The following is a 13,735-nucleotide window of genomic DNA, read 5'->3' as shown; positions in this document are numbered from 1 at the left end:
AAAAAATACAATTTTAGTGAAATACTGCTTTTTCATCAGTAGTCGGCACCATTCCCCAATAGTCGGCATGATATGATCCAGTAGTCGGCATGTTATATTTAAATAAAGAAAAAATGCATACTTTACATTTTTTTTTTTCTTAAATATTTGAAAGAACAATAGCTTAAGCATTAGTTATTTATATATTTCAAGTTTATTATATACATTTCTATTGATTTTACTTCAAAAAATAAGGAAATTTTAACATATTGTTTAAATAAATTAGTTCGTGCCCAATAGTCGGCATATATTACCCAGTTGTCGGCACCCCACAACGTACGTACTTCAAATCATGGCTAATATTCCTTAAAATCGCTAAAGTTCCTTTCAAATTGAAACTATTTTTTTATTAATTAGCCTTTAAAGTATTTCTTTAGTATTTTTTTATAATTTTTAGCTAAAAGTAATCGATAAAAATCAATGTTTATAACCCCATGCCGACTTCAGGCAAATTTTATTTTTTTTGTCCCTAAAGTCGGCATCAGCAAAAATTGCACAATTATAAATATTTTTTAAAAATTTCTTTTTCTAAAGTGTTCTTTTAACAGTTCTCTACCTACATAACAAAAATTGTGGAAAATTCCTTCATTTTAAAATAATTACAGAGCTTATAAGGTTAACATCTCCACAATTTTTTTTCTTAAGAAACATGCATTTTCGGTTGTGGTGAAAAACCCTCACTGACAAAAACTTAAATTTCGATATAATAATTGGTCCTAGCTCAATGAAATTTTATATAAAGTTAGCTGACAATATTGTTGAAGCATTTTTAAGATTATTTTCCTATTTTATCTTAATTTTTAGATATTTGAGTTCAAATTCAAAAGGTGCCGACTACTGGTACATGCCAACATTAGGTGCACTTACCCTACCTTTTTTTTGCGAATTGTGCCTTTTGGATTTAATAAGAGTTCACAAGTTTGAAAAAAAAACACTAATCGATAACACGTTTATCGACAACCCAGTTGGGTTGACATCAATAATACAATATTTCATCTCAATTTCGCTGACAATTGACAACGCAACTCAAGTTTAGTGGCAATGCATAATCGACCCCTAAAGGAATTATATTTAGTTGAATTCATGATTTAAATAAAAAAATCGATTATGAATAAATGAAATGAATAAAATGCGAATTTTGCCGAAGTACGCCTTTACTCTTCCGCGTCGTTGTATGAACTAACTTCAAGTAAGAGTGTGATGTATGAGCATACCAAATTTTCTCATCCCACATATATGAATTGTAGATCTAGCTCGTTGATGTACACGCCTGCACGTTGTCGTAACAACAGAGAATAACAAATCCAAATGAGAGCCATGTTAGCCGTTGTTTAACAAAGGGACATTACTCTCGCAACAATTCTCTCTCATTTATTTTGGACATCAATGATCTAGCTTAAACGAAATAGGCCTTTAGCGTACAGACTGGCGAAGCTATGTTCCTTCCTCCAAACGTTGTTACCATCACAATTCGTAAGCTGCAATTGTTATTGAGCTTGGGGTTTTGCACCGAAAGGCACTCTTTAGCTTGGACCATTCTATCGCCTATATGTTGTTGCACTCTGAAGGTCTGCTTTTCAATCCCTGACCAGAAAATTTTAGGCGGTGGATGTTGTGGAAGCATTTGTATGTATATGTTGGTACTTAGGTTTACATAAGTCATTTCGGCCTCGACCAAGAAGGTCCGACTCTGCGAAGTCACTAAAATTCCAGTTTCTTTTGTTATACAATCAGCCTTTTAGCTAACGTCAAAAAATGTGGCTAATCTTAAAAATCCTTTTCTGTTTCAGGCGATTTAGAGTCCGTCTTTAAGGCTTGTGGTCTAGATAAATCTAGTTCAAATACATTTCTCGTATGGTTCTTAATTTTTTTATAGCAGCTTGTCCATGCGGTTTTTTCCGACGGTATAATTTTCCTGAGATAATGCCCCAAAAACTCTACAAAATCCTGCCGGCACCAAACAAAAATGAGCACTATAACATGCGAATTGAGTACCCGAATTGGCTAAAAATCTGCACATTGTAAAATTTCTCCCAAAAGTGCATCAATTTCGAAGAAGGTCAATTTAGGAACATGTCGGTCGGTTCAGTCCCCTCTGTAAGATATTTGTGCTTTAATTTAATTTAAGATCACTTCTCTCAACAGGTTGAAGTTTTAGGGGTTACCCCCATTTGTAAAGCCCAATAAAACCCATCTTAATGCATTTTTTCCAAGAAAACTACGAAACTTTTTTGGTAGATTTTGTTTTTAATCTTAAAGAGCTACTTTCTGTTTTTTTAATATATTACGTAGCTGTTTTAATTAGGGGGGACTGTGGGCCATAATTTATGGCCACTTATTGAGCGCGAATTTTTTAAAGAAATCTTGAGCTACTTTTGGGATTTTTTTGTTGAAAAATATTGCACAGTGTTATGACAAATGACCGTCTACGAAACACTGCTTTTACTAAATCAGTTTGAGGTGCCCACTGCAGCTCGAAAACGAATAAACCGATTCAGCATATAATTTTGTGGAATCATTAAGGGGGTTATGTCCACTTACAAATTTTACGAAATCGAAAATGAGTGTTAGAAAGAAAAAATTCATTGTGATTTGTATGTTACATCGAAGTTGGAAATGCGGTTTTCTCAAAATGACATTTTGGAATGCGGTGCCCACTGTAGCTCGAAAACGAATGATCCGATCTTCTTATGGCTTTGTGGGATTATTATACATATAAAAAGCTTTTTTCGCGGATTATGGCGAAAAAAATATCAATTTTTTTTAGCTAAAATCGAAATTTTGACTTTGACAGTTCACAATTTTTTGCTATTTTTAATTTCCGTTTCGCTTAAGTACAAGATTATTAGGTTGTTAATGATCCCACAAAAGCATATGCTGATCGGTTTATTCGTTTTCGAGCTACAGTGGGCACCGCAAACTGTTTTCGTAAAAACAGTGTTTCGTAGGCGGCCATTTGTCAACAATGTGCAAAATTTTTCAAAAAAAAAAAAAAAAATAAATAAATAAATTCGAAAGTAGCTCAAAGTGTGATCTATCAGATAAAAACAAAATCTTCTCAAAAAAATTGGTATATTTCTTGTAAAAAATTCATGAAAAATTTAATTTTTTCGTGGTCAATAAGTGGCCATAACACCTTAATGTAATAAAGTTCTTCATATTTTTGTTTTACACAAATAATAAATTTTATTTGTTCTGGGATAATTTGCAATGACTTGCACACATTCCGCAGAAGAATGCCTGTATCAAAACACGTGCTTTGGACTGCATCCTATTCTACCCAAAGGGTTAGTTAAAATGCAGTGCCAAAGGGTCAGTTTAAATGCAGTGCCAAATGGTCACTTAAAATGCAGTGCCAAAGGGTCAGTTAAAATGCAGTGCCAAATGGTTAGTGAAAATGCAGTGCTAATGCCTCTTTCCGGGGTCTCGCTCTTGTAAAAAGAATGAGTGAAAATGTATAATTTGACGCACTTCCGAATCACTTGTACATATGATTTAACTGCCTCTCAGGAGGCAAACTTTTTGCTGGGTATTGTTCCAATCGCCTTGAAAATTTTACCACTCATTCCTGTTACGTGTACTTTACGCTTCAGTTACACATGCCAGTGAATTGGTGCCAATTGAGTACATGTATTATACTCGAAAATGCCGAAAAAGTGTTCGACTGGCATGCAGTTTTCTTGTGTGTTTACACATGCCAGTGCAAGTTCAATTTCAAAATTATTTTAAGCCGCATTAACACACAAAAGTGCATTATATTTCAGATTTAAAACACAATTCACAACATATTTTATTACTTTTTATTTTATTTCATTTTAAAAAGATTGTTTTCAATCATAAACATAATGAATCTGGTATTGCCGCCTTTTCAATATTGTATAATCCCAGAGGGGAAATTATTTATCAACCTATATTTGCATGAAAAACATCAAAATTATGTCTTTACTAACCACTAATATATTGCAGCTACCAAGACGTATTATTTGTGTTTCCTAATCTTTTTGAAAATATGCATTAAATCTTTGCATTCCTAAAAGAAACAAAAATGTACATGGATTAAGAAATAGTCTCGGCAACTCTTTTTTTCATTTTCGACATATCACTGGCAGCCAGTTCAAAATTTTGCTGGCATGAAAAATCTAGTGCCAGTGTTGTCGACAATTCAAAAAATGTAGTTGTGGTCATGGTACAAATACACAGGTAGCCGCATCGGCAATTGTTGGTAACATATGATGTCAAAATTTGACATCAATTCAATGCAATTGACACATTATGTTACCATCAGCTGGCATGATAATGCTACCTGTATTATTGTACCATGGTTGTGGTAGTAAAATATTGTGTATGTATTGAATTTTTCGAATTGTCACTGGCATGTGTAAAGGTTGGGTTAAAATAAACCAATGAAATAATTTTCGATATTCTGAAACTTATAAGTAGGGGTCACCGCTTATCATGACTAAAAATGCTTATTGTTAGGGGAAGCCAATTATTCCTGAGATATAGGCTCCGAAATGTCTCAATATTTAGAACCACTTCTTCATACACCTCACCAACTAAAAGTTTCTGTTATCTGTGTTGATTGGGTATGTCCGAGAAATTATTATGTCCACTATTCGTTATACCCTACATCACATATTCCGTTAATTCTCCAGATTGTGTTTTCCTAAACATTTCTTTTTTTAAAGAGAAATAACAATTTATGGTCTTGAACGAATTACAAATTTCATAAACGCAAAACTACGAAATTTTAATAAAACAAAAAACATTCATAGCTTTTTCTATTTTCTTGTTATTTAAATTAAAAATAAAAACTTACAAACAAATTTAACAAATTATTTTAAAACAATAAAATGTATTATTTTAGAAAAAACTTAATCGAATGAGAAAATAATATACAGTTGTTTTCAAATTATATGTACAAAGAGAAATTAATTAAAAACTAAAAAAAAATCTAAAGAATTTTAGAAAAGAAAACCAAAATTACTGGTGATGTCTTAATTTATGAGAAGAAAAAAATAGGGGATTGCTGTTGACTGGTTATAAGTGAGTTCGTTTAGAAAGATTACAAATATTATTTGTTATGCTTGTTTGTCGCAAACTGTATATTTCATTAATATATTTTGTTGTTTTAATAATTTAAATTGTGTTTATTTAATAAATTATTTTAATTAATATTTGTTGGTTTTGTTTTGTTTTTCTATGGTTTCTTCTTCATCTTTAGGGGTTACAATATCACTTGTCTACATAATATGTAATTAAATATATATAAATATTTATGTAATAATAATTTTTGTCTCCATTTGTATTGTGTGTGTTGTTTTTGCTAATACGTTTCAAAATTACAATGTATATGTTTTTATTTATAAAGCTTTAATTTCGTTATAAAAGCTTAAAACATATTATTAACTCAAAATTAAAAATAAACTCGTTTGCCTTACTTAATTTTTCCTTAGAAAAAATCTCTTTAAAAGCTCTATATCCTTTTTTTCTTAACTGGCTGGCTTTGCTACTTAAAAAGTTTAGTTTTTTTGGTGGTGTTATGGTATGGTTTGAATGAATTTGTTTGTTGTCTTCTTTAGCTTTATCTAACATTTTTTTCTTAGAAGTTGTTGCAATACAAATTAAATTTTTCTATATGAATTAGAATTTTTGTTTGTGTTTTTTTTTTGTTTTCATTTGTATACAAAATATATAAAAACTAAAAACAAAACAATATATTTTTAGTAATATTGTAAAAAATAGTATATTAGTGAGGGGTGGAGGATTAAGGTGTTAATTATAAACATACTTTGTTTAAAACGAAAAAAATTGGTGTTTGAAACAACAATTGCATTTATTTTAACGTTGACTAACATGCCACACAATCAAATAACTCTTGTCACCACGATTTTCGATTGTCTGATTCTGCTCCAAGTTAATGCTTTTCTCCATATCATTGTCATCTAGAAAAATGAAGTAATTATTAATATTATTAATTTTAAAGTGATAAAGAATTGTGTCAAAAAATAGAAGCTTTAATATTATTGCAAACAGTGTGAACAATCTGCCGTATTAGAAGTTTGATGTTTATTTTTTGATTATTTTGAAATATGTTTTCATCATGGTCATGGTTAGCAACATTTATAAAACAAAAATTATTTATATACTGCAAAAACATATATAAAATACATCAGTTGTTGTGTATGCTATTTATTGCATTTTTCACTGTGAGTTGTTCCTTCACCGCTGTTGTTATTGTAAAATCTGGTGCTAGGTAACTCCACTTCCAAAGTGTGTGCAATATTTCCCAAAACTAAATAAAACAAGTAAAAAGTAACAGTCGGATTTGCCGACAAGGATGTACCTACAATCCATGGTGGAATAAGGTGTTACATCAAATCATGTCAAACGTCAAATTTGCTCACAATAATGCATAACTGTGAATTGCTTGTTTACATTTTGTATGTGATTTTATTCACAAGAACACATTTTGACAAGTGGTATGAAGATCAGCTGTTTTTGGCGTTACACCTTATTATTCCACCATGCTACAATCTTTGATAAATAAAATAAGAGAACCTAATATGGATACAACCAGTAGCCCCAAGAGTACGCGTTCCCAGGCGGCGGTTATGAGAGTGTTTCCCAGTTATGGGTGGTAAGAGTTAAATAAAATACTTTTCGCTGACCAAGAGATAGAAGTGTCTGCTGTTGTAACAGTATGTATATATATGTTCGTTTTCTTGTTTAATCTGGCTCTGGGTAGATCTCCAGTCGGTGTCTCGATGGATGTAACAACAGATCTTCTTCTTCTTCTTTATTTGCATATTCGATCTCCGAATATAAGCGACCAATACAATTATATATAATTATCTGTTACAAATTTTAAGGTATGTTCATATACAGCTGTGTTCAAAATAATAGGAGTGCCCATACACAAAATGGAATGGTCCAAAAAACATGTTTAAACTTCTCCATTTTCATCAATTCTCCATTTGTTTAACATTGTTGACATCCCAACTGTTAATAAGTTAACAGAAATGGGACAATATGTTTTAAATTATTTACTGTTTACACCAACATTATAAATCGTCTTAAAAATTTTTGTTCAAAAAAATAGGAGTGTGGAAGAGAAAGGAGAATAAAACAATTTTGATTTGAGTTTAGGACCAGAATTGACAATATTTTAGTTATTAGTAGTGAATATAATAAATTTGAAGGCTGTTTGAAAACAAAAAATGCTTTTGGATGTGGCCACAATCAGGTTATTGTCCTTGCAGCTATTTTCCTATAATTTGAGCATTTATTGCACATCGATGGATTTTATAAACAAAACCTTTGTTGATTAGAGTTGTTTAACACTCTAGCTGTTACCTCGAACAATACATAATGATTGGTTCCCCATAAATTTGTGTATTTTGATCCTTGAGCCAAGCTTTAGCCTGTTTCCATTAGACTTTTATGTAAGGATTGACCAAAAAAGCGTATCTATAAGGCATTAATTCATCGACCAAATAATGTTTTAAGGCCCTTAGCATCTTAACTACACGCAGAACAATTATTTTGTTTATATTTGAAAAATTGGATGATTGGCAGATATGAGCCATTTTTCTTCACGCTTTGTTAAAAAGCTAATTTTAAGGAAATACTTCTGAAGTTGCCCTGCGAATATGTTTATTAGGTTTTCCATCGAATAAAACACAATTTTTTATGAGAACTAATCTAAATGAAGTACTTTTGAACGAAAAACGTGAATTTATGTAGAAAAATATAGTACGGTGTATACCAACCATAGAGTAGCCAAACCCGGATTATCACAAAATGATGTAAAACTAATTTCAACCGTTCACGCTTTAAAATATTTTTGGAATAGAATTGAAATTGATTGTGCACATAAAGCTAACATCCTGAGGGCCTCATAATTTTATTTGGTCGAGGAATAAATGTCTTATAAATGCGCTGTTTTGGCCGATCCTTTCATAAAGGATTAATGGAAACTGGCTGAAATGTGGTTCATGGTTCAAAATACACCAATTTTTGGGTACCAATCATTATGTTTTGTTTGAGGTAACAGTCAGAGTGTTAAACAAGTCTAATCAATAAAGGGTTTGTGTATAAAATCCACTGAATTCCCCAATAAGAGCTTAATTTATTGGAAAAGTCGCCACAAGGACAATAGCCTGTTTTTAGATACTACCAAAGGACTTTTGTTTTCAAAAAAAAAATCAAATATATTGTATTTAGTACTATCAACTTAAATATTTACAGTTTTGGTCGTAAATTCAACTAAAAATATTTTTATTGTCCTTGTTCTTCCACACTCCTATTTTTTTGAACAAAAAATTTTAAGACGATTTATAATGTTGGTGTAAACAGTACATAATTTCATAAAAATTGCCACATTTCTGTTAATGAAATAGCAGTTGGAATGTCAACAATAAAAATAAGCCAAAATGGAGAAGTTTAACCCAAACCCGTTCGTTGGTATTGATATGGTTACGAAGTTTTTCGGCAAATCACACACACGCGACCCGAACGCAAAGTAAGAGAGCAAATGTTTTGATTTTTTTTACTTCAGTCTTGTACTGAATGTCATGCAAGCAGGCTGATGTCGCTTTATTTGTTTTTTTTTTTTTTTTGGGGTACACTGAAAAGATTTTGCAATTGTACAGCAAATATGTGGAGGGAAGAATTTGAAAATGATTTTTTGTTTTGTATTAATATTTTTAATGACGCAGAATGCCTCGTCTGCAATGCATCAATAAAAAATGTATGTATGCTTAGAAAGTCTTAAAAAATCATTTTTATATACAATCTGTTTTTTCTCTCAAAAAAATTAACATATTAAGAAAAATACTTTTCAAATTGTGAAGTTATTTATATTATTTTTAATTTAAGTCATACAAAGCGAACGCGCCAACAATATATTTTTCATTTCATACTCAATATGAAAATCATCACCCTGTTCTGTCAGTGTAATTTTACCCACACATAAACAATTTAAGCGCTCGCTCTTCTTGGTCGGCTATGGTTTAACCATGTTTTTTTGGACCATTCCCTTTTGTGTATGGGCACTCCTATTATTTTGAACGCAACTGTATTTTCCATGATCCATGATCCATTTCCATGATCTATTTCTGGCTTCACTCAGTAGGGTTGAGATATTTCCAATGCCGGTCCATTTAAGAATATTGTCAATCCATGATATTTCGTTCCGTCCTCTCGATGGCTTCCCTTCTATTGTTCCAGTGGTTATGGTTTGGAGCAGTTTGTATTGTTACGAATGTAACTGATAGGTTTAAGTTAGTTTAGTTTAATTTCCGTTAATTTAAAAATTTGAATTGTAACGTAAAGTTTTATTACGCAGTTACTTTATTTAAGCAACAACAATTATCATGTAGAATTATCTTCATTATTCTAGATGTTCTTTACCTTTCATTAATGTGCTTTTATTTTGTTTGCCATAGTCATGTAATTATTGTTTAGTTTGTCACTTCTTTTCTTACATTTATTTGTTGTTGTAATTACGTCATTGATCATCCCCCATGTATGTATGTGAGTATGGTTGTTCGCTTAGTGCGAATGTGCGTCTGTGTGTTCGTTGTACAGATTCGAGGTGTTGCCATATGCTCTAGATATTTCTCGAACAGGGAGACTTTGGGATATAAATGCAGGGGAACTGGCAATGACGAGTAGTCGTGTTTTAAGCGTTGAACTGAACAGATCGGTAAAAGAGTAGCTGCGTGCTAACTAGAGATTTGCTGTGTGCTTAATAATTAAAGTCGGTTCTGAATAAGTGTAATAAAGTAAATAAAGCATTGTAGAAACGTAATCTAAAACGAACCCTGTTTTATTTGGTACAAATCGTATCGGGGAATAAAACAACGTCTACACGGACATTAGTTAAATCTAATTCCGTAACAGTATTTTGCGTTCCTCATTACATGTCCAAGATATGACGTTTTTCTTCTTTTTATTGTTCCAATGAGTTCACGTTGACGGTTAACAGATCTACTGGAGTTAATTGAGTATGTTTGGCTGGTGCAGCGTGTCGTGCGGTCCTGTGCCGCATGCTGGGCAGATGTTCTGCACAGTGTCATCAATCCTTGCCCTATAGGAATTTAGACGGCTGCACATTCCCGAGCGTAGTTGAGCCAAAACTACTCTGGTTTGTGTTGTTGTAACAGTTTTTTCATTTTATGTTTGTACGTTCATATTCTGCTTTCTATGGCTCTGGGTCTATCTCCAGGGCAGATGAAACGATGCAGTGTGTTGTGCGGGCCTGTGCCGCATACTGGGCAGATGTTTTGCACGGTGTCATCGATCCTTGCCCTATATGAATTTAGACGCAAGCATCTTACCGAGTGTAGATGAGCCAAACTACTTTAGTTTGTCGTGGCAGCTGACATTCCTCAGCTGCGTTAGGGGGATGTACTCTGAGGGCCATGTGATTGCTATTCAAATCTGCTTGATACGCTTGGTGTGTGGGTGGCGGAGTCCGTAAAGTTTACCACAGACCCACCTGTCGCGTTATATGTGGACAACAAGGTTTCTTTGTCTGCACCCCGAGTGCTGTCGGCTAGGATGTCTGTGGCATGCGTGGACGATGGATGTGAACATGCTGTCGAATGTGACTCCTAGATTCTTTAGTGTTAGTGGCGGATAATTTGGATTTTTCTCGAGTGGAAAAGATGGTTAGATCAGGCAAATAGATGTTTTGCCTATCGCAAATGACATCAGGGAAGGTAACTAATTGACGCCAAGATCGTTCAATTATCCGCATATGTTAAGATCTCAATACCATTGTTGTTGTAGCAGCATAAAACCTACGTAAGTTGCCAATCTTCTACTGGGCGCGTCTTCCCGGGTGGCGGATGGGAAGGGGTTCTCCGAGTTATGTGGGGTCAGCACTGCCCGAGGGAAACCGAAGGCGATTCTGTCTCCAAATATCTCAAGACCCTGGGGGTTTTTTCTTTTAAACCCTCCGTGGACCAAAAATGGATCGGGGTAGTTCCCTTAAATAAATCAACTAAGATGGGTAAAAGTCATAAAAGGAGTAAAGTTACGGTGCAGGGAGTTAATAACCCAGTACCGGCGGTAAGTGTTGGTGAGATAACAAGCCACTTGCCGTCGAGATCAAGCGATTGTGATCCGGTTGTCTTAGGTGTGGATGCCTTGGCGCCTACAGCTGTAACTGCTACAAGTGCAGAAAATTCAATCCGAAATATAGTTGACGAACCAGCAATTCCAAAGGACAACGCTTTAGCCATAACTGGTGTAAATCAGTCCACGGCTGACAGGACCGTAGTTTTGGGCGGGGACGACCTACACGGAAATCTCAAAGTTATCGGAGACAGTCTTGAGAGACTAGTTCCGACCATGCCACCAGAGGACATGCTAAATAATCTCACCCTCACTGACGACGAACTGGACATTACGATGATCCCAGCTGAGTCAACTAGGAGGTCCGATGATGACATGTCCACAGACGGTGATGTGGTCGAAGAGGTTGTGGACCTAGGTTCGCAATCCCCAACAAATCTGATACAGTCTGGTCTTGTATCGGCACCCGCCGATACTAAGCTTCGGAGGCAGATTGCTACTGCGTCAATGGATGTTGATGGAGAATCTAAAGAGGATCCATCAACAGCCACTGACTCGTAAGTCGATGGCCAACGATGAGGAATCAACGGAAACTCCAACAATAGCCACTGACCCTAAGTCTCCGGCCTGCGTTGGGGAATCCAAGGAGACTTCATCGGCGGACACCAACTTAAATGCAATATCCGCCAAAGAGGCTGCAATACGAGGCACTATAAACGTGCGATCTCGTATCTGCGCAAGTTCGTGGGAAGGATCGCGAACTCGCATTCAAGGAGAGAGATTACTTTCATCAAGAGTAAGCTCAAGTACGTTAGAAAGTTCGAAAGAACTTATCCTAACGCACCCAGATATGAACTCTTGGTGGACAAAATCGTCCTCTCAGACCCTGTCGCTGCTTCAGCCAAAGACACGAAAGAGACTGCGGTGACAAGCAAAAAAGTGGAGGTGAAGCCTGCTGCTTCTGGCAGTAAGGTGGAACCTAAAGCTGTTCCGAAGCCGAACCCGAATCAGAAAGGACTGGAAAAGGATAAGGGGCATAATCCGACACCAAAAGACTCTCGTAAGGGTAGTCAACTGGGGAAGGTGACTGTCTCAAATCCGGATCCTACCCCAAGGAAACCCTTCGCCAAAACGGCCACAGTGGCATCCGATGACGATCTCCTGGTTGCAAGCATCTCCTGCTTGACCAGCACGTAGTGCTCTAAGGCTACATGAATTGAATCGTTGGCGTGACAGCACCTATGGACATGCATGCATTCTTCGGGAGCTAGGACCAAACCTTAGCTTAAATCTGCAGGGGAAATTCAGCGACTACTTATCACCAGTCCAAAGATTTGAAGACATTGAGGTCGTTATCCCCAGTAGAGATTACTGGATCCGTAGTAACCCCTCCTCTGGACGGTCTGGCTTTCTACACAGACGGTTCCAAGATGGAAGAAGGTACCGGAGCTGGCGTCTACTGCGAAAAACTTTGTCTCGAATACTCGAATATAGGTTGAACAGCGACTGTAGAGTTTTCCCAGCCGAAATCTTCGCGATCAAAATGGCTGCAGAGTTGATAAAAAGTCTGGATGCAGAAATCTTTGAACCGGTGACTATCTACGTTGATAGTCTGCCGGCTCTTAAAGCCATCAAATCCTCCAACATCAAGTCTGAGGCTGTTCTTGAGTGTAGAACTGCTTTGGTGAACCTCACAAACGCTGTCCGACTCTGCTGGGTACCGGGACACTGTGACATTATGGGAAACGACAAGGCAGATGAACTGGCAAGACATGGATCCCAATCAACAAGTCTAGGAATCAATGATTCAATGAAACCACCCATATGTCACCTTTTTCAGAGAGTGGAGACGTTCTTTGAAGAACGAGCCAAGGAACTATGGCATAATGAATCAAGGTGCAAGGTGTCAAGGGCAATTTGGCCGACTCTATCAACAAACAGAACAACTTCACTCTTAAATTTGAGAAAATCAGGGTATTGACGGTCATTGCAACATCCGAGCTTTTATCGGCAAATGGCAGGATGATGACGTGGGTTATTGCAGGCTCTGTGAAGATGAGGAGGAAATGGAGACTATTGATTAATCCATTTATTATTACTTTCCCAACCCCACCCTCTTTTTCTTTATTTTTCTCTCGTTTCTCTTCTTTTGTCTTTTCAGGTACTTCTGAACTTCTTTTTCTGATTTATGGATGATCACAATGGACCGAAAGGTGTCCGAGTGGCGTAGTCAATATATATTGGCTACACATCCCCAAACCTAACTTGATGCTGGGTTGGCAGCCGCTGGCCGAAACACTATAGTTTCGGGTCAATCCGGTACGAAAGAACCCGCTGCCGTGGGATTGATCTCAATACCGTCTGGAGGGTTGGAATATAGGAGAGGTAGAGGTTAGACAGATAACATTCCACCTTGGGAACTTCCTGTTCCACTCTACGGGGCATGGACTTAATGTTCCTGAATTCCGCGTACAACTGACGTCCACACATACGAGGGCTACTCGGAAAGGTCGACAGTTTTGAGCCTAAATATAATTGAAAAAAAAAAATGTGGCTTGAAAAAATCAATTTGCCAAAAAATGGAATTTACTTGTAAACATTTTCGTCCGAT

At 35.7% G+C, this 13,735-nt stretch overlaps 1 protein-coding gene across 21 annotated transcripts in view; it reads right to left on the bottom strand.

Annotated features, from left to right (window-relative positions):
* Window positions 1–4,807: 4,807 nt before the first annotated feature.
* Window positions 4,808–13,735, bottom strand: part of syd (JNK-interacting protein syd) — a 76,918-nt gene continuing 67,990 nt past the window's right edge. For all 21 annotated transcript variants that reach the window (XR_012412660.1, XR_012412661.1, XR_012412662.1 and 18 more), the window contains one exon: window positions 4,808–5,984. Coding sequence is in view for 18 of the 21 variants with exons in the window: in XM_073984088.1 (XP_073840189.1) it covers window positions 5,881–5,984 (104 nt within the window). In the remaining 3 variants the exon portion in view is untranslated. The remainder of the gene's footprint in view (window positions 5,985–13,735) is intronic.

This window comes from Musca autumnalis, unplaced genomic scaffold, assembly GCF_047663935.1.
Source record: "Musca autumnalis isolate F117 unplaced genomic scaffold, ASM4766393v1 scaffold_4, whole genome shotgun sequence".
Taxonomy (NCBI): domain Eukaryota; kingdom Metazoa; phylum Arthropoda; class Insecta; order Diptera; family Muscidae; genus Musca; species Musca autumnalis.
Note: the sequence above shows the minus strand (reverse complement) of the source record. Positions and strands in the feature narration are given on the sequence as shown.